Here is a 25,079-nt window from a genome sequence, read left to right on the forward strand (position 1 = left end):
TTCTACGTTTCAACATTCTAAGTAAGATGCTGTTCTACTTTTCACCTTCTACGTAATTGGAGTTAACAGTTCTACCTGAGTTCCACTAGATGGCAGCACATTACATATAAAGTATGTGAATGTGCGAATTATTTTCTAAAAACTGGAGGAACCTGAACTACAAATCCCAACATGCATTAGGCACCTGACCTGATTTGGAACAAAGGTCTTAAGTTTGTTGCCCGCGCAGTGATCTGGAGGACGCCATCAACTTGCTGCAATAAAGTAAGATTTCCCAATATATTTTATATTTTTAATAGATTTATTTATTAATATATTTATTTTTGGCTGCGCTGGGTCTTCGTTGCTGCCCGCGGACTTTCTCTAGTTGCAGCCAGCGGGGGCTGCTCTTCGTTGCGGTGCGCGGGCTTCTCATTGCGGTGGCCTCTCTTGTTGCGGAGCACGGGCTCTAGGCGCGCAGGCTTCAGTAGCGGTGGCGTGTGAGCTCTAGAGCGCAGGCTAACTAGTTGTGGCGCACGGGCTTAGTTGCTCCGCGGCATGTGGGATCTTCCTGGACCAGGGCTCGAACCCGTGTCTCCTTTATTGGCAGGCGGATTCTTAACCACTGCGCCACCAGGGAAGCTCTCCCAGTATATTTTAAATGAAACTTTGGCCAGGGAAAAGGAGAGGTTTTCTTTTCAGATGTTAGTTTTGCACATTACCTTTTTTCAGGATTAAACTTAGCAGTTAGTTCAGGATACGGATGGGTTTTTAACAAGTTTGAAACTCCGGTAGGTTTTTCAAAATAGCCAAAGGAGAGGATTTTACAGTGTCAAAGTGGACATTGTTTTCCTGGCTTATGAAGAAAGAGATCCTGAAAATGCTCTGTGTCTCTGCTAATCAAAAATTAACACTTTGAGGGAATTCCCTGGTGATCCAGTGGTTAGGACTTGTGCTTTCACTGCTGGGGCCTGGGTTCAATCCCTGGTGGCGGAAATAAGAGCACATAAGGCCTACGGCGCGGCAAAAAAAAATTAACACTTTGATTCCAATATTTAGAGTAAGAAATCCATCATGTCTGGTTTTCACGTTGGATTTCTTGAAAGTTGCCTCATTTAAGCCCATGTTTGCACTCATTTTTCCAAACAAATCCGTTTTAATATAATAGTGCGGTTATATCTAGTAGTAAGGCTTTGGTTCGAAAATCTGGTCCCAGAAAATAGGGAGGACAGCTCGGGGGAGGTTTTCATAGGGAGCAAAACGGCTGCCCTGTGCTTCAGCAGTTGTTTAGTAAGTTCTTCGGTGGGTGTCAGAGCCTCCTAGGGAAACATTTGCAATGTGCCTTCACAGTCCCATGACCCAGAAGTCACTAATGCCAATAGTGTACAACAGCAACTTTTTAATACATCATGCTCGAGACTGGGGGAGGGTAAAGATTATTGGAGTTTCGACTCTTAACCAGTTTTAAGTAAAAACGTATCACTCATGTAAGAAGAAAAATAAAAGCTGAAAATTCATTGCATCAGAGTAGGTCAGGCATTGTAACAGCCCAGCTCTCCGTCAATCAGAGACCATCAGTGAAGTCGTAAGCTAGTCCCTGGAGTCGGCTCTTATAAAAACGCGCTGTTAGTCTAGACCTCCGAGAAGCTGACTCCGAGAGAGTTCAACACGCACGGGATTTATTAGGGGAAATGCTGGTGCGAGAGAAAATGAGTAGGGATCTAGGTAAGGCTGGGAGAGCCAGCAGACCACGACGGAAGTCTGCGTGCAAGGGAGGGAGCGAGGGACGCTGGGCTGGGCGGTGTGGGCGCATCCTTCACGGCGCGGGAGGGTCCGCGAGGCCGGCGGGAGGAGCTCGATGTGTCCCAGAAGTGGGCCTACCTTAGCGTTCGTGCCGCACTCAGGCATCGGCTGGGAAAGACCAGGGGGGAGGTGGCCTCTGCACAAACTCACCGATGGGTTTCAGAGCACAGCGCCGGCCTCGTGGTCAGTTACTGGGCACCTGTTCCACAGAGCCGCAGGCCCCTGGCGCTGCGTGGGGATTTAGAACCACGAGGTCTTCTCTTGGACCCGCAGTCTGGAGGCTTGGGTTTGAATTCATAGCCGTGAAACACTGGGCAAGCCACGTAATGTCTTTGAAGTCTATGCACTTATGACCAGACCCTGTGTCAACTTTTAAACACTTCCCTCATCCACACCTGCTCTCCGTCCCTGCTGTTTCTCCACCGTCTCTGCACCACTGCCGCCACCTCCGAAGGAAACCCCCTGCTCTCGCCTGCTCACTCCCTCCCCAGGTCTGTTCTCCACTGTGAGCTTTCTAGAATACACATCTGATCATGTCATGCTTTTGAAAGCCTCATTGCCCATTGCCCACAGGAGTAACTAGCCCTCAGAAAGGAGAGCTTGCACAAAGAGTGGAGGCTTGAAATCCCGGTGAGTGCACATTGGGTACAGCAGAAAGCCAAGTTTGGCTGAAGAGAACAGAGATAAGTTCAAAAAGCAATGACTGGATCATGTGAGCCCTCCAGGCAAGACTAGCTAGCTACCTGTACTCTTTATCAGGCAGGTAATTGAGCAGACTGATTGTGGACGTCATTTTGTGCATGTGCTGTTTCAGTTAGTTCACTCAACATCCACCCAACTCACGCCCTCACCCCCACCTTTTTACTTTGTAAAGCCTGGAAAACAAACTCAGATTCTTAGCCTCCACTGCTAGAGCTGGCCAATAAAACACAGGCTAGAATTTCTGAGGAAGGCTTACTCGTTGAATAGAAAGGTGAGGCCTCTGAAAGAGTTCAGGCTTTCCTTCTTTCTGCCTGGAATGCAGATACGATGTCTTGGGAGAAAGCAGCCATTTTGTGGTTGGTGTGTGGTCAGAGGCACACACTAAGAACAGCAGGGTAAGAGAAGGGACTTGGTTCCTTGCAGACAGCCTCATTTAATCATCATTTGACTCTTCACGACCCCCAACCTCATCACTAGCCATTCCTCTCACCCTGAGATCTACAATCCAAGCACTGACCAAATATCTTCTGCACATCATATTTCCCCTATGTCAGAATTTCTCAGTCCTCCCTTTTAAAAATTACTGATTGCGTCTGTTAAAGTGTTACTGATGAATGCTTAAACTTTAAAACAGGATCAGCAGCGTTGTTGGGTAGAATGTTCACATAGCAAAAGAGTCAGGAGACCTGAGTTTGGTTCTGGCTCTGCCGTTGACCAGTTCTATGACCTTGAGCAGGTCAAATCAGTTCCCTCATCTGTAAAATGGGGGTATTGGACATGATCTGATTTTCCAACTCTTTTTTTTCAGTGACTGTCTGAGGCCAACTGTGAAATCTTCTCAAGGGACATGGAAAAAACACAGATGATTAATAGTGCAGACCCCAAGAAAAGTTTACAAGAGAGGAAGCAAGAAGCAGCCCCAAGTAGTAAGGACCCACCCAGTGCCATAGCAGTGTGTGCAGGGAGGGCCAGCGGGGAGGGTGGGCGGTAGTGAGGGGATGCTGCTGTATCAGCATCAGAGGCTGACTTCTCTGGGTACTGAAAAAACCTGAAGATGGGTTAAAGTCCGATGTCTGTCTGTCACCAGTTATCACTTCAGTGGTTTTTGCTAAATGTTTTTCATATGCAAAGCTAGGTATTTAGAGTAATCATTCTTGGAGAATGATGGGAATATTCTCAAGTGGTAGGAGTATTTGTACAGAGGTGCTGTCATCAGGTTCTTAAAGGAGTGCATTGAACCGTTCCTTCTAGACATTACTGCACAAGGCCATGTGCTACAGGGTAAGCCATTAAATACACGTCTTTAGATTAAACCACAGGTTCCATTATGGGTCGACTTGATGGGAAGGTCATCGTCCTGACAGCAGCTGCTCAGGGGATTGGCCGGGCAGCTACCTTAGTAAGTTATTATCTTTTGTTGTTTGCTTACTAACTTTTGAGGTATTGAATTATGTGGCTGGGTTCCATGGGTATTTATTTCTGCTCTTTTTTTTTTTTTTCTTTAGTGTTTCTGTTGTCTTAAGTTACAAAAAGAAAAGTGACTACTCCTAACTCCAGGCAGATAAAGGAATGAATACCTCACATGTTTATTATGTGACATCACTGATAACCTTTGACCTGAGAAACTTCTCTCTCTGCCTCAGTTCCTCTGCACCGTAATAAATTTACTGCAGGGACCCTACAGAAGTGCATGGCTTTCTGAAATTATGTCAGTCCAGATATAGGACTCCAGAGTTATGAGACTATCAAGTTACCTTTGCCTTCTAATTTATATCAACTTCTCACACATGAAACCCCCCACCAGAGCTAAAAATGCACTGTTATTAGGAGGAAAAGTGTTGATATAACCCATTTTTCTCTTACTATTTGGAGTTTACTCACCTGCTCAGAAATAGAATGCATGCTATCAAATCAAAAAATAATAGTATTTTGAGAGGTGTTTAATAACAGAATCCTATTTTTTTAAAAAAACGTTTTATTTGGTATTAAAGGGACAAAGTCAGCTGACAAGCACAATGTATGTCACGTTGTTCTAATTAATGATAAAAATAGTAACAATGGGAAGGATGAGGTGAGACTAGATAGTTTGAAATTCCACCCATCTTATAGGGAAAACAACAGTGAAAATAAGATAAAAGAGAAAGGCTAAATGACTTTCAGTTCAGGAGAGCAGTTTAACCATGTAAACAAAGGATTTATTTGTGCATTGTGTCTACCAGGCTTTTGCAAGAGAAGGTGCCAGAGTCATAGCCACAGATATCAATGAGTTCAAACTTCAGGAACTGGAAAAGTACCCAGGTAAGCAACTCCGCAGCTTGAATCTGGGATTCAGTCTACAAGGGATTATAAATCATTAGTACTTACATGTTGAAAGAAAATTCCTTAGCTGCTCAGCTCCACTGGCCTTCTTTTTAGAGCCTGATTCTCTGATATCAAATTTGTATTCTGTGAACCTAGAGATAAAAATCTGTACACTTAAATGTAAACAAAGTATTTAAGCTGTATACTTAAAATTTTTAATTTATCCAACATGTCAGAGGATTCAGTAGCTAATGACAAAGTCATATGTGAACATTTAACAGTCGTTATGTTACCTTTTGATGACAACTGTGCCGCCCTCGTCTGAGGGCAGCGCTGTCCAAGAGAAACGTGATGTGAGCCATATGCATAATTTTAAATTATCTAGTAAATTTTACATTTAAAATGTTAAAAGAAACAGGCGAAAATTAAGTTTCAGAATATTGGTTTCAATATCATGACCAGAAACCCTAAGAGATTACCCAGATTATTTAGGTGTATATTACCCCTTACAGCACCACACTGAACCTAACTCCAATACCAGAGGACTTCAGTTTGAGTTACTCTGAAAGAAAGCAGAACCGCTGAAAGAAAGAGAACTTACCTGGAAGTCGACTATTCCAGCAAAATAGAACAGGTTCCGTGATCAAACACAAATCAGTTCACTGACCTAGTTAACTGCATTAGACTTAAACTGAATTATAATTCCTATAAGTCAAAGTCAAACTGTTGGAATAGAAAAGCACAGAAGAAAAGAAGTCTTTCTGAAACTCAATTTCAGTCTTGTCTGTCTGTGTTTATAACCTTTTCTTTCTATATCCAAAAGAGAATAATAAACTATATATATTTTTATTTAAAGCATAAAAATAATGACTGCTGCTTTCATTAGAGAATGTTCAGGGAGTTTCTGTGCAGTATGTATCTCTCAGACCCCATGCCGGATCTCTCATGTCTGGCTTTCAAGTATTTCATCCCCTCTTCTGGCCTCTCGTTTCTTCTACTTGTAATTTTGTCCAGAAGTAAGTGATGGTACCCTTGGCCAACAGAGTCATTTCTAAAAAATAATAGAATTAACATAAAGGTAAAGTGCTCAAGTAGAAACAATCCCTTATCCACCGCCCCTGCCCTTCCCCTTCACACAGACAGAATTCAGCACTACTGTAGCACTGACTCAACCTCTGGGGGAAAGAATGGGCTAAAATGAGCCAACTCTCAGCTATTACTGCTGGCTTACTGAGAAGCATCTGTTGTAGATCATTCATACTTCACTGTGAAGTCTTTACTCAGAAAAGACCTGAATCATTCGTTTCAGAGAATAGAGAGAGAGAGGGAGAAAGAGACGTTACTGGGTGGTCAAAGTGGGGAGGACGTCAAGATTTTTACTGAGAGTCTTCACACTGTGAAGACCCTACGAATGATCAACAGTCCTACAAAGCCCCACTGGACAGATATTACCATCTTCACACTTCGAAACAGCTGAATCTTCAAGGCTAACCATTCTTTATGAGTATAGGCAAATAGTGTCCTTTGTTTTATTTTTCAGGTGTTCAGACTCGGGTCCTTGATGTCACAAAGAAGAAACAAATTGATCAGTTCGCCAATGACATTGAGAGACTTGATGTTCTCTTCAATGTTGCTGGGTAATTCATAGCTCTTTAATTTCACTCTCCTTACAGAAAGCTTTCTGCAGCTTTCACTAAAAGAATTTTGATAATATGGCAAAATTATTCACTGTGAACCATAATATATTCCTTGGGGAATGTGGCTAGATTTTTGGACAGAATTTTTGTTACAAGTAAGGCAGCCATAGACATTGACATGGGCTTGGGGCCTAAAGGCCGTTAAGGTCACGCAAGGCTACCAGTACTAACGCTGTTGCTCTCCTCAGGGCTGGTAACAGGCTCATGCCAATGGACTTGTTGCTGGTGCTCTACCAGGACTTATAAAATAAGAAGAAAAACTCTTTTCCAGTAGAGTGCCTTTAAAAGGAAGTATATATACACCAGAAGCCAAGTATTCAGTTTATTGAAATGAAGATGTTGCCAATTTTTTGGCATATTCTAGTAAGTCTTTTATACCTCCCAAGCTCAGTGTTTCTTACTGGGACAATGAGTCCCAGCAAAAGAAGCTTCATGTTGTACCTTTATACACGGCACAAAGAGAATGGCTTAATTAAACTTATTAGGGTGGTACCCAGCTTGCTGAACCATGCATGAATGATGAAAAGCTGGACCTGGGGCAGCTACATGTAGATACAACGAGTGCTGGTACCCACTGTCCCTTCTCAGGCATGACAGTAGATGTGAGGAACCAGGAACTCAGTAGATACCTCCGATATCCCACTCTTCTTGTGTAGTGTTACATTTGTACTGCCGCATTGGTAGAAAAATTCTAGAGCCTTCTAATATATTTCTATGGTTCTTCCCAATCATGATTCAGAGTAAAAAAAAAAAAGTCTCAGTTTATCCATAGTTTATCATATGTTACAATGTTCGGAAATTAAAGTAACGATTGTGATGATCTAGTTTATAAATAACCTGCTCATTCCTCCTATGAGAATATACCCAGAGCCATGAAAAAAACAACTAGCAAAATTAGTTTCTGAGCACCTGTTAAATTTTCAGCAATGTAAGGGGAACAGAAATAGAGGATGTGATTCTTGCTGTCATTCGGTTGAACTAGAAATACAGTGGTGCATAGGGATCACAACTGACAATATTTTATAATTAATTACATAATTTTGGTCTAGGGGACAGTGAAATCAGTTAGGACTCTAACTCTAACTGATGTTTAGAAAGCTTCCTTGAGGAAGTGTGACTTCAAAAAGAGTGAAGGTTATTTTAAAGGTTTTGTCTTGTTGTACGTTGTTTACTCAGTATGTTAGAACCGTACAGTAGGGGTATTACTTTGCTACCCTGAGATGTTGAGTTTTCCTTGCAGTTTTGATTTCCCTTGAGAATGTTTAATCTGTGCCACCTGAAGGCGCTCTTGATCTTGAAATAGGAGTTAGGCCAAGCGCCCTGTTCTCCTTTGTTTTTAATGGCAGCGATGTTTCCTGCTCAGTAGGTACAGAGTTTCTTATGTTTGGTGGCTTCTAACTCCTGCCTTCTTTTAAAAGAAGGATTTTGTCTTCAAATAAATTTTTTTAGCTTATGTTGTTGGGATACTTCCTCACCTAAGGTACTAAGTGATACTGTGTTTGAATTGTTAATCTTGCTAAGGGAAAGGACAATGGTCTAAGCCAATAAATGACAATAAAAAGGATAAGGAAATGGAATAGAAATGTTTTTCAATGATCATCTTTTTCCCCGTGGTTTAATCACACTTCCAGTTTTGTCCATCATGGAACCATCCTGGACTGTGGGGAGAGAGACTGGGACTTCTCAATGAATCTCAACGTCCGCAGCATGTACCTGATGATCAAGGCCTTTCTTCCTAAAGTAAGGTGACCACCACCGCTAGGATGAGTACCGCTGGATAAGTAGGTCTCCATACTGGACACCCAGAGAGGATCCCTACTCTGAAGAGTGATAACAGTGAACATAATGACTAACCTGTAGTGAACATTGATATCAAAGCATTTCATAGAAATTAACTCACTTAACTTTCCACTTCATTCATTCAAGGAATATTAAGCACCATGTGGCAGGCTGCTTTCCAGGTGCAGAAGGCACATCAGAGAACTAAACAAAGTCCTTTCTATAAGGGAGGTACTATTTTGAGGGGCGAGATACGATAATGTGTAATCAAATAAACTCTAACGTGTGTGGTGGTTATAAGTACAGTGAACTTAAAAGAAGCTAGGTTAGGGAATTCCCTGGCAGTCCGGTGGTTAGGACTTAGCACTTTCACTGCGGTGGCCCAGGTTCAATCCCCTGGTTGGGAAACTAAGATCTCACAAGCCACGCAGCGTGGCCAAAAAAAAAAAAAAAAAAAAGAAGCTAGGCTATCAGTGAGGTCTAGTGGGAGGGCCTCATTAATAAGGTGAAATTTTCATAGAGGTCCCGATGAAGTGAGCAAGCTGTCCGTTCAGGTATCTGGGAAGAGGGTTCCAGGGATTGGAACAGCAAGGGGGCATGTGGGACCAAAGCAGTCGAATGAGGTAGGTACTATCACAGACACTGTGCAGAAGGATGAAACCGGGAGGTTAGATAACTCGCCTAAGGTCATATAACTAGCAAGTGATTAGAGCCAGGATTTGAACCCTTGAAGTTGGGCCCCTTCTTGAATGTCAGCATCTAGGCACCCCCATCTCCAGGTGGATGTACCCCATTGCTTTTCTGTACCCCGAGTATTCTCCTTGCACTCCTGCTTTTAGCTGAGCCACAGAGGTACTGGAGAGGTGAGAGACAGCGTGTGCTAAGGAGACAGTATTCCTCCTGAGTGTGCTACCCTTGAATTTACCAGCCTGCGCACAACTCCTGACTGTTTCTCATTTTATTTTACAAACAAGCATTAAGTGCCTTTTGATGGAAAGCACCACGCTAGGTTCTCTGGGGGAGGGGGCGTATAAATATGAAAAACACTGACTTCAAATGAGCTTATAAGCCAGTAGTAGCAGACAACACAGGCTCAGACAATGAACGAGGTTGACTTTGTACAGAACCGGCTCAGTTCAAGGTTGTAAGTTGAACCTTAGTGAAATGCAGAAGAGCCATGCTTCTCTTCCATTCCAGCTGGATTAGATGACTGACATACTGAATGCTGCCCAACCCAGGGCAGGAGAAGAGTTTTGTTTTGTTTTGTTTTGTTTTGTTTTTTGTGGTACGCGGGCCTCTCACTGTTGTGGCCTCTCCCATTGTGGAGCACAGGCTCCGGACGCGCAGGCTCAGCGGCCATGGCTCACGGGCCTAGCCACTCCGCGGCATGTGAGATCTTCCCGGACCGGGGCACGAACCTGTGTCCCCTGCGTCGGCAGGCGGACTCCCAACCCCTGCGCCACCAGGGAAGCCCAGGAGAAGAGTTTTTTGATGACAAGGCAGGGCAGATACTTTGCTCTGGACATTGGGCCTAACGTCAAGAAGGATACAGATGAATGCTAAAAGGAAAATTAGAGAAATTGACTTAGTAACTAAAAAAAACTAAAAATTTTTTAATCTTCTTGTTTAGCCCCTAGAAGGAATCTTTGGGTTGGCTCATGGAATGTTGAACCAGCAAATTTTTTTTAAATATAAATTGCCTTTTTTTTTCCTTATTTGGAGTTCATGAGAATCTGTTATTTGGAACTTAAATGTATTTTTTGAAGACTAATCCTTAGCATAGGATATGAGGAAAAGCAGAGGCTGTGGTAAAAGAGGAAAGCTCAGGTCAAGTGAATAAGACTTACACATATATGAGACTCATTGTAGTACTGAATGCTTGACAAATATCAGGGAAGGACATAGGTGTGAGATACAGTGGAGCTGAAATTTAAGCTTGTTAAGTGTTAACTTTTAAAATACCAGACATTAACTTGCAAATTAGCGAGTTTGTCTGTGATTTAAAGCATCTTAATAATCCATATGAGCCAATGAAACTCATCTGTAAGAAATCCTAAGAGTTATTAATGACTGGGATGGGGAGTCAGAATGAGTTGGTGCCACTTGTTAAAATGACCCCAACTGACCTTACCTGGGATTCTGGAATCTGTCATTGGAAGACCTTAGGAACAACCTGAGTTCTGCCCCTAAGTTCGCCACGGGACCTGGGAGATGGCACCTGTGCTCTCTCGGTGTCTATTTCTTCATTTAAAATGAGGGTGATTGGGCTTCCCTGGTGGCACAGTGGTTGAGAGTCCACCTGCCGATGCAGGGGACTCAGGTTCGTGCCCCGGTCCGGGAAGATCCCACATGCCGCGGAGCGTCTGGGCCCGTGAGCCATGGCTGCTGAGCCTGCGCATCCGGAGCCTGTGCTCCACAACGGGAGAGGCCACAACAGTGAGAGGCCCATGTACCACAAAAAAAAAAAAAAAAATGAGGGTGATAGATTACACAGTCCTTTCCAGCCCTAATTATGTTCATTAACCATGACGCACATATACCAGATAGAACTTTCCAGGGGAAGCCAGGATTTAGAGTCTAGGCAGATTTGAAAGGTCAGATGGTCAAAACATAGGAACACTTGTAGGAAATTTTTGTTCATGGATAAGCATACAGAAAACCATTCCAAGACTGGAAGAGCAGTCAGAAAGCAGAGAACAAATTAAAAATACTGTGAAAAGAGGTCAGTGTAGAATCCAAGGTCCACCAGAAGAGAGGATCCATTACGAGGGTTCGGGGAGGTCTTGGATATTTGGGTGTTCTCCTCCTTTGCTCTATCTTAGCAGAGTCTCTCGCACGTAGAGCCGCTTAGCAAACATTTGCTGGATGAAGAAATGAATCTAGGTTGTCAGTCCAGGTGGAGGTCAGGCATGGAATCACTGAAGACCCAAGAAGCCAAGGTCTGCCAGGTTTAGGAGCTGGGCTCTGGTCAGTGGGGGCAGAAGAGCTGCGTCACAGTAGGACTAACTAGATGCAGCTAGAGGGAATCTTCAGAGCTCTTTGTAGCATCCGCCTGAGCTTCTGGGAGATCAGTCCTAGACAGCATTACTACATCCAGGCACTTCACTTTACTGTTGTACCTGCCAGAGATGGCTGTTGCATGCAGAGCCAGGAAGAGCATTCACACCATGACCGCAGGTGCTGATCTGGTGTTGAGAAGGCAGCACAGAAGGACGCAAGGACTGGGCTCTAGAATCAGCGGCTAGACTTGGGCTGAGTGGACAGTCCAAGTGTTAGTGGGCAGCAGTAGCATCTCCCAGGTGACTGTTTTCTAAAGTTCTGCCTGAGGATTTTATTGCATTTCAGAAGACCAGAGACTGAACTTATTTAATAGCCCATCTTTATATATTAAATTGGGCTACATGTATTCCATATGTATTAAAAATGGATTGTATATATTATCAATTATACCTCAGTGACACTGGGAAAATAAATTAATTTAAATGGGTTATGTTATTTGCTAAACTGGATAAGAAAGAATAATTTTAAGGCTTCGTTTTCAACACTGTTATATTTTACTAATTTTCCTGGTCTTTTTTTATGAGGACCCCATTTCATTATGATTCTCTTTATTATATAGACAAACAAGTTGGGTTCAATATTTTCTTTCCCTGCCATCTTCTGGATTTCACTGGGTCACCTCAGCCTCTCCTTTTATCCTTTTAATCCATTCAACATAATACCTTAGGGTTGTTTTAGACTTTCTGCTCTTAGGTACCGATTAGTAGCTAAGTATCAAAACAGAAAGTAAGAATACTATAAGGAAAAATAGAATCTTGGCAAACTCATCCCTGGATCATCCAGTTATTCACCTTCTCCATTCCTACACCTCCTTGAAAGCTGCTGGATAAACTTACCCCAGCAGAAGTGACTTTTTTCTTTGACCCTTTACACTGCCTACTGAGACTCCTCTGTCTTAGAAGCTCTTTCTTTACTTGATTTTCATGATAGAGCATATCCTGGTTCTCCTTCCTCTGTTCTCCACCTCCCCCAGCACTTATTTTAACTCTTCACCACCTCCTCCTTGTTCTTTATGGTCATCCCTGCAGCCTCTGATTTCAGTAAGTTAGTGCCCACGAGGCAGGCATTCTCTCCAACTCTTGCTTCTTCCCCCCAAACATTGATGGGTGGATACCCATGCCCTCGCATATACCTATATCATCTTGAAAACATACATACATCTTTTAATTAAATATAAGTTCATCTGAAAACATTTTTTAATTCATAGCAGCTTTTTTCAGTGATATATTTGTTTAGGTCTGGGGCAGAGCTCAGCAATCTGCACTTTAACCTAGCACCTCAAGAGATTTTTTTGTTTTGTTTTGTTTTGTTGTGGTACGCGGCCCTCTCACTGTTGTGGCCTCTCCCGTTGCGGAGCACAGGCTCTGGACGCGCAGGCTCAGCGGCCATGGCTCATGGGCCCAGCCGCTCCGCGGCATGTGGGATCTTCCCGGACCGGGGCACGAACCTGTGTCCCCTGCATTAGCAGGCGGACTCTCAACCACTGCGCCACCAGGGAAGCCCCAAGAGATTTTGATTCACGGAAACATATTGACTGGCTGCTGTGTACCCTGTCTAGGAGGACAGGACAGCCACAGACCCTCCTCTTAAGACTTTCACACTTTCTGTGTGGGATTCTGAAGGACGTATTCTTAGGAAACACTGCCCTAGACGGGGAGCAGCCCTCGCTGCATGTAACCATGTACCAAGTCCTGCTCACGTACCTCGGCTGTCTCCACCTCTGTTAACCACAGACGTTTCTGCTCTCTACTTTCATTACTCCTTTCCTAAATCCCTGCATCAGCTTCCAGTGCTCTCCTCTACAAGATGCCATAGTAATCTTTGTAATCTTCAAATCTGAACATGCCACTCGCCCTCTGCATTAAACCCCCTCATTGTCTCTACCGCATTGCCTTCAGGGTAAAGCCAAAATTCCTGAATTTAGCCCCACTGGCCTCTGCAGCTTTATTCCTCCCACATTCTGTCTTCCAGCCAGACCCATCCCTTCTTCCCACTTCCTTGGGAAGAAAATACCCTTCTCTTTTATTTTTCTGATTAACGCTCTAGCTTTCAAAAAATCAGACCTCCTCTGCGTGCCCTGCAGCCTGGTCCCTTCTTTCCACGTCCGCCCCCTCCCCAGTGACAGTCTTTCCTCTTGCTGGATGCAGGTTATACCAGCCACTTCAATCAGACTGGCAGCTCTATAGGCAGGCAGGGACTGAGTCATTTCTCTTTGAATCTCCTCGACCTACCACTGTACCTGACCACAGTAGGTATGCAACTATATGTTGAATATGTGATGAATGGAGAAAGAGTTTTCCATCGGGAACATACAGTAACATTAACATTCATTAGCCTTTCATTTAGCTCAGAGTTCCTTCTTGGTCTTGCTGATGCTTTTATGCCACAGGAAGGCAGTAAACCCCTGGGAAATGTTCCTGCCAATGTGTACACAAGCCATCAGTTCCCAGCAATGATTGGGTGAGACCATTAAGACTGCTTCACAGGGAGTTCCCTGGTGGTCCAGTGGTTGGGACTCCGTGATTTTACTGCCAAGGGCCCGGGTTCAATCCCTGGTCAAGGAACTAAGATCTCACAAGCTGCATAGCGTGGCCAAGAAAAGAAAAAAGAAAAAAGAAAATCCGTTAAAAAAAAAAAAAAAAGACTGCTTAACATGCTTAACAGTGCTTAATGTTAATAGCTAATATGATGGTCCTGCAAACCATAAGTAAACGTGCATCTTTTAAAGAGGTAGTAGTTTTAGCCTGCAGAGTAGCATCTTTTTTTGGTCTTTGTTTTGTTTTGGCAGATGCTTGCTCAGAAATCTGGCAACATTATCAATATGTCCTCTGTGGCATCGAGCATCAAAGGTAGGTGTGTCTTCCTCTGGGCGTCACGACACACGTACTCACACACCTTCAAGAGCTAAGGGTTTGGGGAACAAGCGTAGCAGAGATCATAAAACTGCTTTTTTATAAATTGCTCTGAAGTTTCTTAAGTACCAGTCCTTTTGCCTTAGATGTGAACCAGTCTGAACCAGTCATAAAGTTAAATATAAGTTGGTTTGCTTTGCTCTACCTTTTATTCCTTCTAATGGATATGGAAATGAAGATCAAACGGGGAGAAGGAAACTTTGATACATTTAATTAATCAAAAAAGATGTATTAGACACCCACTAGATGTCCCTGACCCCAAAGAATTCACAGTCTAAAAGGGGGGAGAGTCAGGCAAATGCACATCTTCTACAGTGTGATAGGGTCATAACAGAGCATTGTACAAAGTGCTGTTACAATAGCAGGGACATAACTCTGCCTGTGGAGTGGGGGAGTGCTTCACAAAGACATTTGATCCAGCCCTAAATGAGAAGTCAAGTTGAAGGGCCAGATTGCAGTGCAAAAGTGGAGATGATGGACAGTGTCACAGTCTGGCACAGATGGATTTCGAGTTGAAAATGAAGTAGTTACTGCTGAGATAACATTCCTTCTCTTAGCAAGGATGTACACAGTAAGCCTGCACAGGAGACGAATGCAAAGAAATGCCTAAGCCTCTTGGTTTGTTTGGGTTGTGTTTTGTTTTGCTTTGCTTTACCCTAAATTTCTTCGTTCTACCAACTGATGATGAAAAACTAAAGCCACTGCTATCACTTAGGTGCAGCATCTCAACACCGAAGTCTCAACTGAATTGTGCCAATAATGATATTATTTTCCCAGATTCAGAAACTAGCTCTATTAAAGGAGAAAATCTGATATCGATTTTTAGAAAGGGTGCAGGGACCTCCCTGGTGGTCCAATGGTTAAGACTTCCCCTTCCAATGCAGGGGGTGTGGGTTCGATCCCTGGTCGGGGAGCTCAGATCCCACATACCTCGAGGCCAAACAACCAAAACACAAAACAGAAACAATATTGTAACAAATTCAATGAAGACTTTTTAAAATGGTCCACATCAAAAAAAAAAATCTTAAAAATGGTGGAGTGTGAGGAAGCATGACAATGGTCTCCTGCTTCCTGAAGTTGACTGTGTTTTTTTATTCCTTCAACGGTTGAACTTTCCTTCATTCTCAGGAGTTGTGAACAGGTGTGTGTACAGCACAACCAAGGCAGCTGTGATTGGTCTCACAAAGTCTGTTGCTGCAGACTTCATCCAGCAGGGTATCCGGTGCAACTGTGTGTGTCCAGGTGAGTTGGGCACTGTGGGACTATGAACTTGTCCTTTCTGACCTCCCGGCTGCCACTGTGAAAAGTATCTGTAAGCTTGTTTACCACATGTTGTATTGTCATTGGGAAAAGCTCCAAAGAAAAAAGAGTCCAGGCTTATTAAGATAACAGTCCAATGGTAAGTTGGGAAAGAGATCCTAAGTCATTAGGAATAACCCACAGATGTGTTAAAAGACAAAATTCAACCAAGTAATTTGAAGATCTAATTGGCTTTATTCAACGATTCATGAATCAAGTGGCATCCCATCTAGCAACTAGAAGGATGCTCCAGGGAGCCATATACAAAAATGGAAGGTTTTCATAGAAAGAAGGGTGGGGCAAGGAGGTCATTGGCAAAAGAAAAGAAAAGGTTATTCTGGGCTGGGACTGCTTTTTTAAGGGGGAGGGGATGGCACAGGTTTTATACTACAGGTTGCCTCTTCTTCCCCTAGGGGGATAGAGAGGACCCACAGGGGCCCAATTACCTCATTGGTGCTAACCAGAAAATTCCAGACTGGTTGATTAAGATTACATTTCTGGTAAAGGTTGAAACTGCAATTAGGTTAGGCATTAAATGTAGGTTTTGTATCATGGGCTTTAGCACAAGTGATGCCATTTTGATTTAACAGATGCAAAAGGTTTAAATGCTACTTGTGTGGATGGGGACAATTCCAAACCCTGTGGTTGAGAGACATAACTGGCCAGGGCTTGGTGTTTTAGAAGCAAGCCCAGGATGGCCTCGTCAGGGGAAAATTGAAACGTAGACCATGCTCACAGGACAGCAGGAAGAAAGAGGAGCCTCCCAGACATAGGGAGCCACTGAGTCATGTCCATCACCTGGGGTGGCCCATAAACAAAAAGGAGGGATTCATACCTTCCTTTATGCTGTAAAGAGGGGGTCAGCAAACTATGGCCTACAGGCCAGATCCGGCCTACCACCTGTTTTGTAAACACAGTTTTATCGGAGTACATCCACACCCAGTTTGCTTTTATATTGGTTAAGTTTGTTTTCATGCTGCAGTCAGAGTTGAGTAGTTATAACAGACCAAATGGTTCTCAAAGCTAAAAATATTTCCTGTCTGGCTTTTGACCAAAAAGTATGCCGGCCCCTCATATAAAGGAAAGGAGGAAAGCAGAACTTATTATGAGTAGAAAGGACATTTATGTTTACACTATACTGTAGTCGATTAAGTGTGCAATAGCATTGTGTCTAAAAATACAATGTATATACCTTAATTCAAAAACATTTTATTGCTAAAAAACTCTCACCATCATCTGAGCCTTCAGTGAGTCATAATCATTTTGCAGTAGTACCATCAAAGATCACTGATCACACATCCCCATAACAAATATAATAATGAAAAAGTTTGAAATATTGCAAGAATTACCAAATGTGACACAGAGACATGAAGTGAGCAAATAAATGCTGTTGGAAAAATGGTGCCTATAGACTTGCTCGAAGAAGCATTGCACAACCCTGAAATCTGTAAAAAATGTAGTATCTGTGAAGCTCAGCAAACCAAAGAGAGTAAAATGAGGTCTGCCTAGGAAGAATTATCAACTTCCTCTCTGAAAAGAAATTCAGTACTGCATGTCCAGAATCAAGGTTTCTCTTAGTAGTTCACAACTGGTATTGTGGCTTTGGGGAGGAGAAGCAATTCACAGTTACCTGTGGGACCTTTCAAAACCTGAGGGGCATGCCGGCATTTGGAGAAGGAGTTGATGGGGAACACCGTGTGTAGTTTGGAAAGTGCCACTGGAAATTCTGATGTAATTCATCATGGTCTCCCCTCAGGTTGAAACCCACTGACTTAGGAAAGGGGGAGACTACTAAATAACCTTCAAGGGACAGAATTTCCATGATTGAGGTGTTCTGTTTAATTTTTCTTGGACTAGAACGGTAAACATAGGTAACACCAAGAAAGAGGAGGTTACAGGAGAGAGAGTTTCACCGGGTTTTAACATACACGTTGGTGATACTTGAGTCTAGCTATTTTTGGTGCCATTTTCCCAGTGGAATAAATGGCAAAATGATTTGGAAAATGTGGTTGTTTTGAAGCTGGACTTTTCAGAAGATTGGAAAATATATTCTCCCACTGTCTGGAACAAGGAACTAGCTGTGACTCACTGAGCCAGTCACAAAGAAAATGTGACAAGGAATGAGTGTGTCTGGGTTGGTGCTGATGATATAGTCACAACACTTCAACACCAGACTGGTGTGGACAGTGGCATGGTGTGTCAGTCTGTGCCAGGGACACAGCAGAGTCAGGTGACAGTGGAATGAAGTGCGAGGCATAGGCTTGCTACAGAGTTTTCATGTAATAGTCATGAATACCGGCCATATGTAAGAGTCGGTGAGCATTTGCCTCAGCGGGAGGAAGCTGTTAAGGATTTTGAGGAGGGCGTTAAGTGAATGCTTAAGGTGCCTTGAACACACTGTTGGTAGAATTGTGGACTTTAAGGAGGCTGTTGATGAGGCAAGTGAGGAAAATATCACCAGAAATTGGATACAAAGAGATTTTCGCTTTGTGGTTTAAGAAATTTCATCAACACTATTGCCTGCTGTAACTGTGGAGGGTAGAAAATGTTCCTGATGAACCAGGTGATGTAGCCAAGGCAGCTCCCACCCAGCCTATTGAAAGTGTCGCCTGCTTACAGTGAAATGTGAGAGCACAGAGACAAGCTAAGGAAAGGGCTGTTAAACAAAAAGGAGCCAGGATTTGCAGATTTCGAAGATTCCCAGTCTCTCCAGAGAAATGGCAAATGATAATAAAATTAAGAAATGGTTTCCGAGGCGGGGAGGATAATAAATTGGAAGATTGGGACTGACGTATACACACTACTATATATAAAATAGATAACTAATAAGGACCTACTGTATAGCACAGGGAACTCTACTCAATACTCTGTAATGGCCTATATGGGAAAAGAATCTAAAAAAGAGTAGATATATGTATATGTATAAAGACTTACTTTGCTGTACACCTGAAACTAATACAACATTGTAAATCAACTATATCCCGATAAAATTTTTTTTTAAAAAAAGAAAGAAATGATTTCCAAGCAAACATCAAATCTATGGCACACCCAGGAGCATGGTCTAAGGATGGAGCTGAGAGTATGACAGTGAAATCACTTGCTATGAACTTAGAAAGATCATGTGGTCTCCGGGAGTACGGTCAGCAGAAGAAAGCCCTCTGAAGAGAATTTGCAGATCACAGAAGTTAACAGAAATGTATGGGAACTTGCTCTGTAAAGAATGTGAACTAAGTGGGATTTAAAATTTTTTAGTCATTATTATTTTTCTTGTTTTTAAGTAAAATAAAGTTATATTTTTTCGATGAGAAATATGAAACAATGGTTAAAACAGGAATTTAAAACCGACGAAAATAGGCAAGATAATGAGGAAAATTAAGAGCCACCTAAGTTATCGAGGACTGTGATGGGTGTGGAGTTGTCCCTGAGAATCCCCCCAGAGTGAACCTGACAGCAGAAAATGTTTTTGAGATCATTAGGTAGTCTGGGTCCTTATACTGATATAGTGCTTGTATGATTTTATCTATAATACATCTCAGGGTTGTTGCGAGGATTAACTGAGATAATACCTATAACAGTGCTTAAAATCCATAAAGTATCATATCAATGTGATGTGACTAAAGTATGTCCTGGGAATGCTGGGTGTCATTTTTTGCCTAATATACTTCACAAAGAAGTATAGTCTGTGTTTTTGAAAATCATAGACATTTATTAAAGAATTTATAAGCCTATTAAATAGAAAGCAGGCAGGTAGAGGTGAAATTGTCACTCCAAGTCATGGAGAAGGCTTTCACTGATCGTTGTATCATATGGAAAGGAAGTTTAAAATTTAATCATCAATTTCTTTTTCAGTCTAAGTAAGTAACCAAGCTGAATGCCCTCCTTTGATTTAGGAACGGTTGATACCCCATCTCTGCAGGAAAGAATACAAGCCAGACCAAATCCTGAAGAGGTATATCTGCTATTTTAAATGTGTTTAAATCCTCTCGTTAAAAAAAATAAAAATGCTCCTTCCTTACCTAGAGGAGACAAATCCATAGAGACAGAAAGTAGAAGGGTGGTTGCCAGGGGCTGGGGGAGAGGGAGTGGGGAGTTATTGTTTAATGGGGATAGAGTTTCAGTTTTTCAAGATGAAAAGAATTGTGGAGATTTGTTGCACAATAATATGAATGGACTTAACACTACTGAACTGTACACTTCAAATTGGTTAAGATGGTAAATTTTATATTATGTGCATTTTACCACATTTTCAAAAAATATGAAAATGCCCTCTTCTTTAATATTATCTTTCTGATCTGTCACAGTCTCTGTAGGTTTTAGTATAAAACAGATAGTTTGAGTAGATTGGGAGTCACCATAGTCCTGTTTGGTCCACAATTAAAGACATTGATATTCTCCTGTATCTTGTGTCATGTATAATTAATCAAGGCAACAAGCCAGTGGTACCTTTGTAGATTCCTCTTGCCTTTGACCTTCTGAAGGTGTTGCAGGTGAGTTACTTCAGCTCACATCACTGATGTCCGGTATGGTTTCTGGTTCCAGGCACTGAGCGATTTCCTAAAGAGACAGAAAACAGGAAGATTTGCAACTGCAGAAGAAATAGCCCTGCTCTGCGTGTACCTGGCCTCTGATGAAGTAAGCACTGTTCTTCCCAGGGGGTTCATTATCCTCAATCACATTTGGCCACAATTTGCTCATCAAAATAGTATGATTTAGGGAGTGATGGCATGTAGGTGCTAAGATGCTGCTTTTACAAGATAGGAATAAGTTCTGATTTAATTTGCTCATAGAAAGGCCACATTGATCTGAGCCACCAACTCTTCCTCATTCAACTTTACATGTCACTGAATCTGATAGCACATGAAGTGGTGGAGGATTGAAAAAAATTAAATTGCTCAATTTTATAATTACTTTCAAAAATTACAATTTGGGAAACCATTTGTAAATTTGATTTGTAAATCAAACCAGTGAACCTCCAAAATTATGAGAGCTTCCGGTGAAATGGGGAAAGGGTTAACCAGATTTGCGTCCAGGAGACACAGAATTAGCATCTGGTGTTTTCAGTTTGACTGGTGACTTGTTTAGAACAATGCCAGTACCTCTTTTTTCTCCCTATGAATTTTTACTTATTTATCATCACGAATGGAAATTCCTAATTCTCTTTCCACGTTGCACCTATTTAGTAATCAGTTTTTTCCTTAACGGCTACTGTATATTTTTTAATGGCAAACAGCTGTGAAAGCAGAAACTTTCATAAGAGATATTTCTTATAAGGTATAAAGTACAAGGGCATCCCCTCTGTTTTTGTTTGTTTGTTTGTTTGTTTTTGCGGTAGGCGGGCCTCTCACTGCTGTGGCCTCTCCCGTTGAGGAGCACAGGCTCCGGACGCGCAGGCTCAGTGGCCATGGCTCACGGGCCCAGCCGCTCCATGGCATGTGGGATCTTCCCGGACCGGAGCACGAACTGGTGTCCCCTGCATCGGCAGGCGGACTCCCAACCACTGCGCCACCAGGGAAGCCCTAAAAATATTTTAACTTAAACATGGATAATAGACTCAAATTTGTGTTCCTAGTTTTAAATTCACCTAAAGCCTGAGGCAATGGAAGAGGCTGGAAGGAAAGACATCATAACAGGAGTACAGAGTGTTTTAAAGTTCAGTATATATTGTATAGCACAGGGAACTCTACTCAATACTCTGTAATGGCCTATATGGGAAAAGAATCTAAAAAAGAGTGGATATATGTATATGTATAACTGATTCACTTTGCTGTACACCTGAAACTAACACAACATTGTAAATCAACTATACTCCAATAAAAAAAAATAAAATTCAATATATGAAGACTGATCATATAAAGTAGATAAACTAGGGGGTTATTAGACACTCTACCAAGAAACACCCCCAATTTCTCCAAGTTTTTTTCAAAAGGCAAGCTTTCTGTTTTACATATGGACTCTTCTAGATCTTTCTAAAAGGACAAAGGTCCTTTTGTTGCACATTTCAAGCCAGAACATTCCCAAATATTTGGTAACCTAAGCTCTGGCTAAACCAGGGCAATTTAGCTTATCAGCAGTACCCACAAATCAAATGAGCTCTTGTGAAGATACAGATTCAAAGAAATCAGAAAGGTTAATGTACTCAGTCATTCATAATCTGCCTAGTCATTTCCTCTGCTATGAACAACTGTTGTTAATAGTTCTGAGAAGTAGTAACTGCTCTGTCACTAAAACATTTCAACCTCTGTATCTGTCACATTTACCACCACCTGGTGTGCACCAAGTTACACTGAAGAGGGGCTAACTGATCAGTAACACACCTCCTCACTCCTGCCTACTCCCCTTTCCTTCTCTCTTCTCTCTTCCAGTTAGTTCCCTGGTCGTGTACTATTCACAGACATAAAACAGAGGGGGGTGCTCCCCTGGTGGTACAGTGGTTGAGAGTCCGCCTGCCGATGCAGGGGACACGGGTTCGTACCCCGGTCCGGGAAGATCCCACATGCCGCGGAGCGTCTGGGCCCGTGAGCCATGGCTGCTGCGCCTGCGCGTCCGGAGCCTGTGTCCCGCAACGGGAGAGGCCACAACAGTGAGAGGCCTGCGTACCGCAAAAAACAAAACAAAACAAAACAAAACATTTTTAAACCTCTACCACAAGAATCACTTCAGCTTTAATTCTTTGGAAAATGAAAAATTCTATGGGGAAAAATATCAGTAATTTTTAAACTTCTTTAGTTTTGTACAGATTTGGATGTCTGAAACTAGTATAGAATTTTTTTTTTGGTTAATAGATTATAATAATTATTACTCATATAAATTTTAAAAAGACATTTAGTGTGCTTCAGTACCTGGAATTACCCATGTATATTGATTAACTAAATATACATCTTTTTTTTAAAATTCTGTTTGGTAATTGACATTACTACTTTGTAACTGACACACTTGATTATGTTCAAAGGTTTATTAGTGGCATAAAACTCAGCTAGTTAGAATACTTCTGCGATTCAAAATGAAAATGTACTGTTTTAGCCTATACTTTATCCTAATTTGGGTAATGGCTCTATATCACAAAATTTCTTAATTTTCTGACTCTGAGTCCAGACACTCTTAGAATGATGTGACATGTGCTCAAACACCAGCCAGAGGCCAGTCAGATCCAGATCACAAGAACACTCAGCAGTTTTAAATCATCTGAAATTTAATTCAGATTTTCCTAATTTCTATTTGTTAAAAGTGTGGTTTCCTGGTTCTATGAGGATAAACTGTTCAGCTATCTCAGTCAGGAAAATTGAAGAAACACAACCTGGTTAATTGTTCTATCTCCTTGTGTTTATCCCTGCAGTCTGCCTATGTAACAGGTAATCCTATTATCATTGATGGAGGCTGGAGCTTGTGATTTCAGGATCTCCTTGCTGGGAAGGCAGGCCGTTCCTGTCTACAGTGAACCTGCTTATGAAGAAAACTCACCCATCCTCTCTTTCCTATTAATGGCATATTAATGAAAATAAGACCTTTTTGATGATGTCATTGTTCACAAGAGTCTGATTCTTTAAATATATTCATCTCTTTCTAATCTCTTCTGAAATCATTGTAGATAGGTGAGATAATGAACTCACTGCAAAAAGAACATTTTAAGAATAAACCTCAATTTCTAAATATATAAAATTAAAATGTGAATATGAAGAAAAAAGGAAGTTTCTTTTTTAAGAAAAAAGCTATTCATTTCTATTTTACTTCTGTTTTGCGTATTCAAATATTTTTGTACGATTCTGCATTGGTCTGTATGTGGGTACTAATTTTAAAATTTTACACAGTCATAAGTGAACACCAAAGGTATAAAGGAGTTTGGCTTCAGTAACTTACACTTAAAGGAGTTTAGGTTCAGGACTATATATTGTTGATCTGTTATGTAAAAGAAAAATAATCATCAGATGTTTATCCTTAATGGATATCATCACTTATAAGTAAATACTTTTTTTTTAGTCTCACTAAAAAGTCTTTATTAAAATAAGCAGTATTTGACATGGACATAAGAAACATATAGTTAACTACCTTACAGTATTGTCAGTTTGAAGAATATTTTTCAGATTAAGTATAGATTTCCTCACCAAATTCTGAGATAACAGACAAGAGAACATGAAACTTAGAAATAGTCTCCGGATGAAGAAACAGAAATAAATCATGTAACAGGAAACAAAATTAAAGAAAATAAAAGTTTCAATAAGAAATTTAAATTCATGGAAAATAATTCCATAACAGATTACTAGGGAGAAGTTTTTTCTTGCTCTTTTAGTTTCAGGGTTTTATGTTTGTGTTTTATTTGTTGTTACCTCAAAAGACCAAATGGTATGATGCACATGTAGATACTCAGTAAATGAACAGTTAATCTTTCATCTCAGAACTGTAATATTAAAAAGGAAAATTTTGAAATGGACAATGAAAGTTTAAAATTTTATGTATGAGGAAGAACATGCAGTTGATGAAGGTAAGTTAAAACCAACAGCAAAAAATAAAACAAAATAAAATAAATCTGACAGCAAAGGATATTTTGACTAACATTCCTGAAGAGTCCATTGATTTTAAGATTTGCTTTAGGGTTCTGGACCAGGTATTCCACTACTGGACCACATGTAGCTTGGTTGGTTACCTAGAACCTAAGTCATCCAATTTCTCTTCCATTTTAGTTTTTTGCTTTGTAAAATTAAGGAGTTGGGCCAAATGACTTGGGTTTCTTTTGATGTATCATTATCAAAAGGCTGTAACTTCTTATCAAGTGAAGTAATGGAACACTGAAGCTTTTAAGCTTTTATGAAGTACTTCATGCTCTGAGCCATTATACATGTACATGTAAGCTATTAAAAAATGAATTATAAATAAACATGATGGGACTTCCCTGGTGGTCCAGTGGCTGAGACTCGGCGTTGCCAATGCAGTGGGCCCAGGTTTGATTCCTGGTCAGGGAACTAGATCCTGCGTGCCGCAACTAAAGATCCCACGTGTCACGAGGAAGATGGAAGACCTCTCATGCAGCAACCAAGACCCGGCACAGCCAAGTAAATAAATAAACACATGATGAACACTGCAAAATGGACTCTAAATATTAACAAATGCTCCCTCAGAGTGAGTTCTCCCAGAGATAACTATAAAACATTATAAACAGTAAAAACTAGCCAAAAAGTTCAATGTTCTCCAAAGTCATGTTCTCCAAAGTCATGTATCAATGATCATATGACTGAAAGAAATGGAAAAATATATTTGATTTCTGTTATAAGAGGAAGCTGGATGTCACTAGAAACTTTGGCGAGCTTTAGGAGAGGAAGAGTTCTGTTTAGGAAAATAATCATTTTAGGTGCTCTGAAGAAGCTTAATAGACGGAACCTAGGTTCATCCATTCTCTCCATAAGGGAGGACCTAAGAGAGAAGAATGAGTGGTTTCTGCCTGGTGGAGACATTTACGTGACATTGTACCTCTTGCCTGCAAAACGGCGATTAAAATTGGTACTTGCTTAAAGGAGTGAAAAACAGGTAAGAAAATTTTTATTTCTGTAGGAAATGG

At 41.4% G+C, this 25,079-nt stretch overlaps 1 protein-coding gene across 3 annotated transcripts; it reads left to right on the top strand.

Moving 5' to 3' along the window:
* On the top strand, positions 1-23,161 carry BDH2 (3-hydroxybutyrate dehydrogenase 2; the record flags this gene model as incomplete). 3 transcript variants are annotated; one of them, XM_079920424.1, is made up of 11 exons in its annotated part: positions 192-264; positions 3,293-3,410; positions 3,792-3,883; positions 4,704-4,782; positions 6,326-6,422; positions 8,114-8,222; positions 14,110-14,170; positions 15,362-15,475; positions 19,423-19,481; positions 20,072-20,164; positions 22,866-23,161. In XM_079920424.1, exons 3-11 carry the CDS (start codon positions 3,812-3,814, stop codon positions 22,917-22,919), a joined length of 738 nt encoding a protein of 245 aa, XP_079776550.1. In that variant the 5' UTR covers positions 192-264; positions 3,293-3,410; positions 3,792-3,811. The 3 variants fall into 3 exon arrangements, with proteins under 3 accessions (XP_079776549.1, XP_079776550.1, XP_079776548.1); XM_079920422.1 differs by lacking the exon at positions 22,866-23,161 and having other exon boundaries at positions 20,072-20,245; XM_079920423.1 differs by lacking the exons at positions 3,293-3,410; positions 22,866-23,161 and having other exon boundaries at positions 1-264; positions 20,072-20,245.
* Positions 23,162-25,079: the final 1,918 nt, after the last annotated feature.

This window comes from Stenella coeruleoalba (assembly GCF_951394435.1).
Source record: "Stenella coeruleoalba genome assembly, chromosome: 4".
Taxonomy (NCBI): domain Eukaryota; kingdom Metazoa; phylum Chordata; class Mammalia; order Artiodactyla; family Delphinidae; genus Stenella; species Stenella coeruleoalba.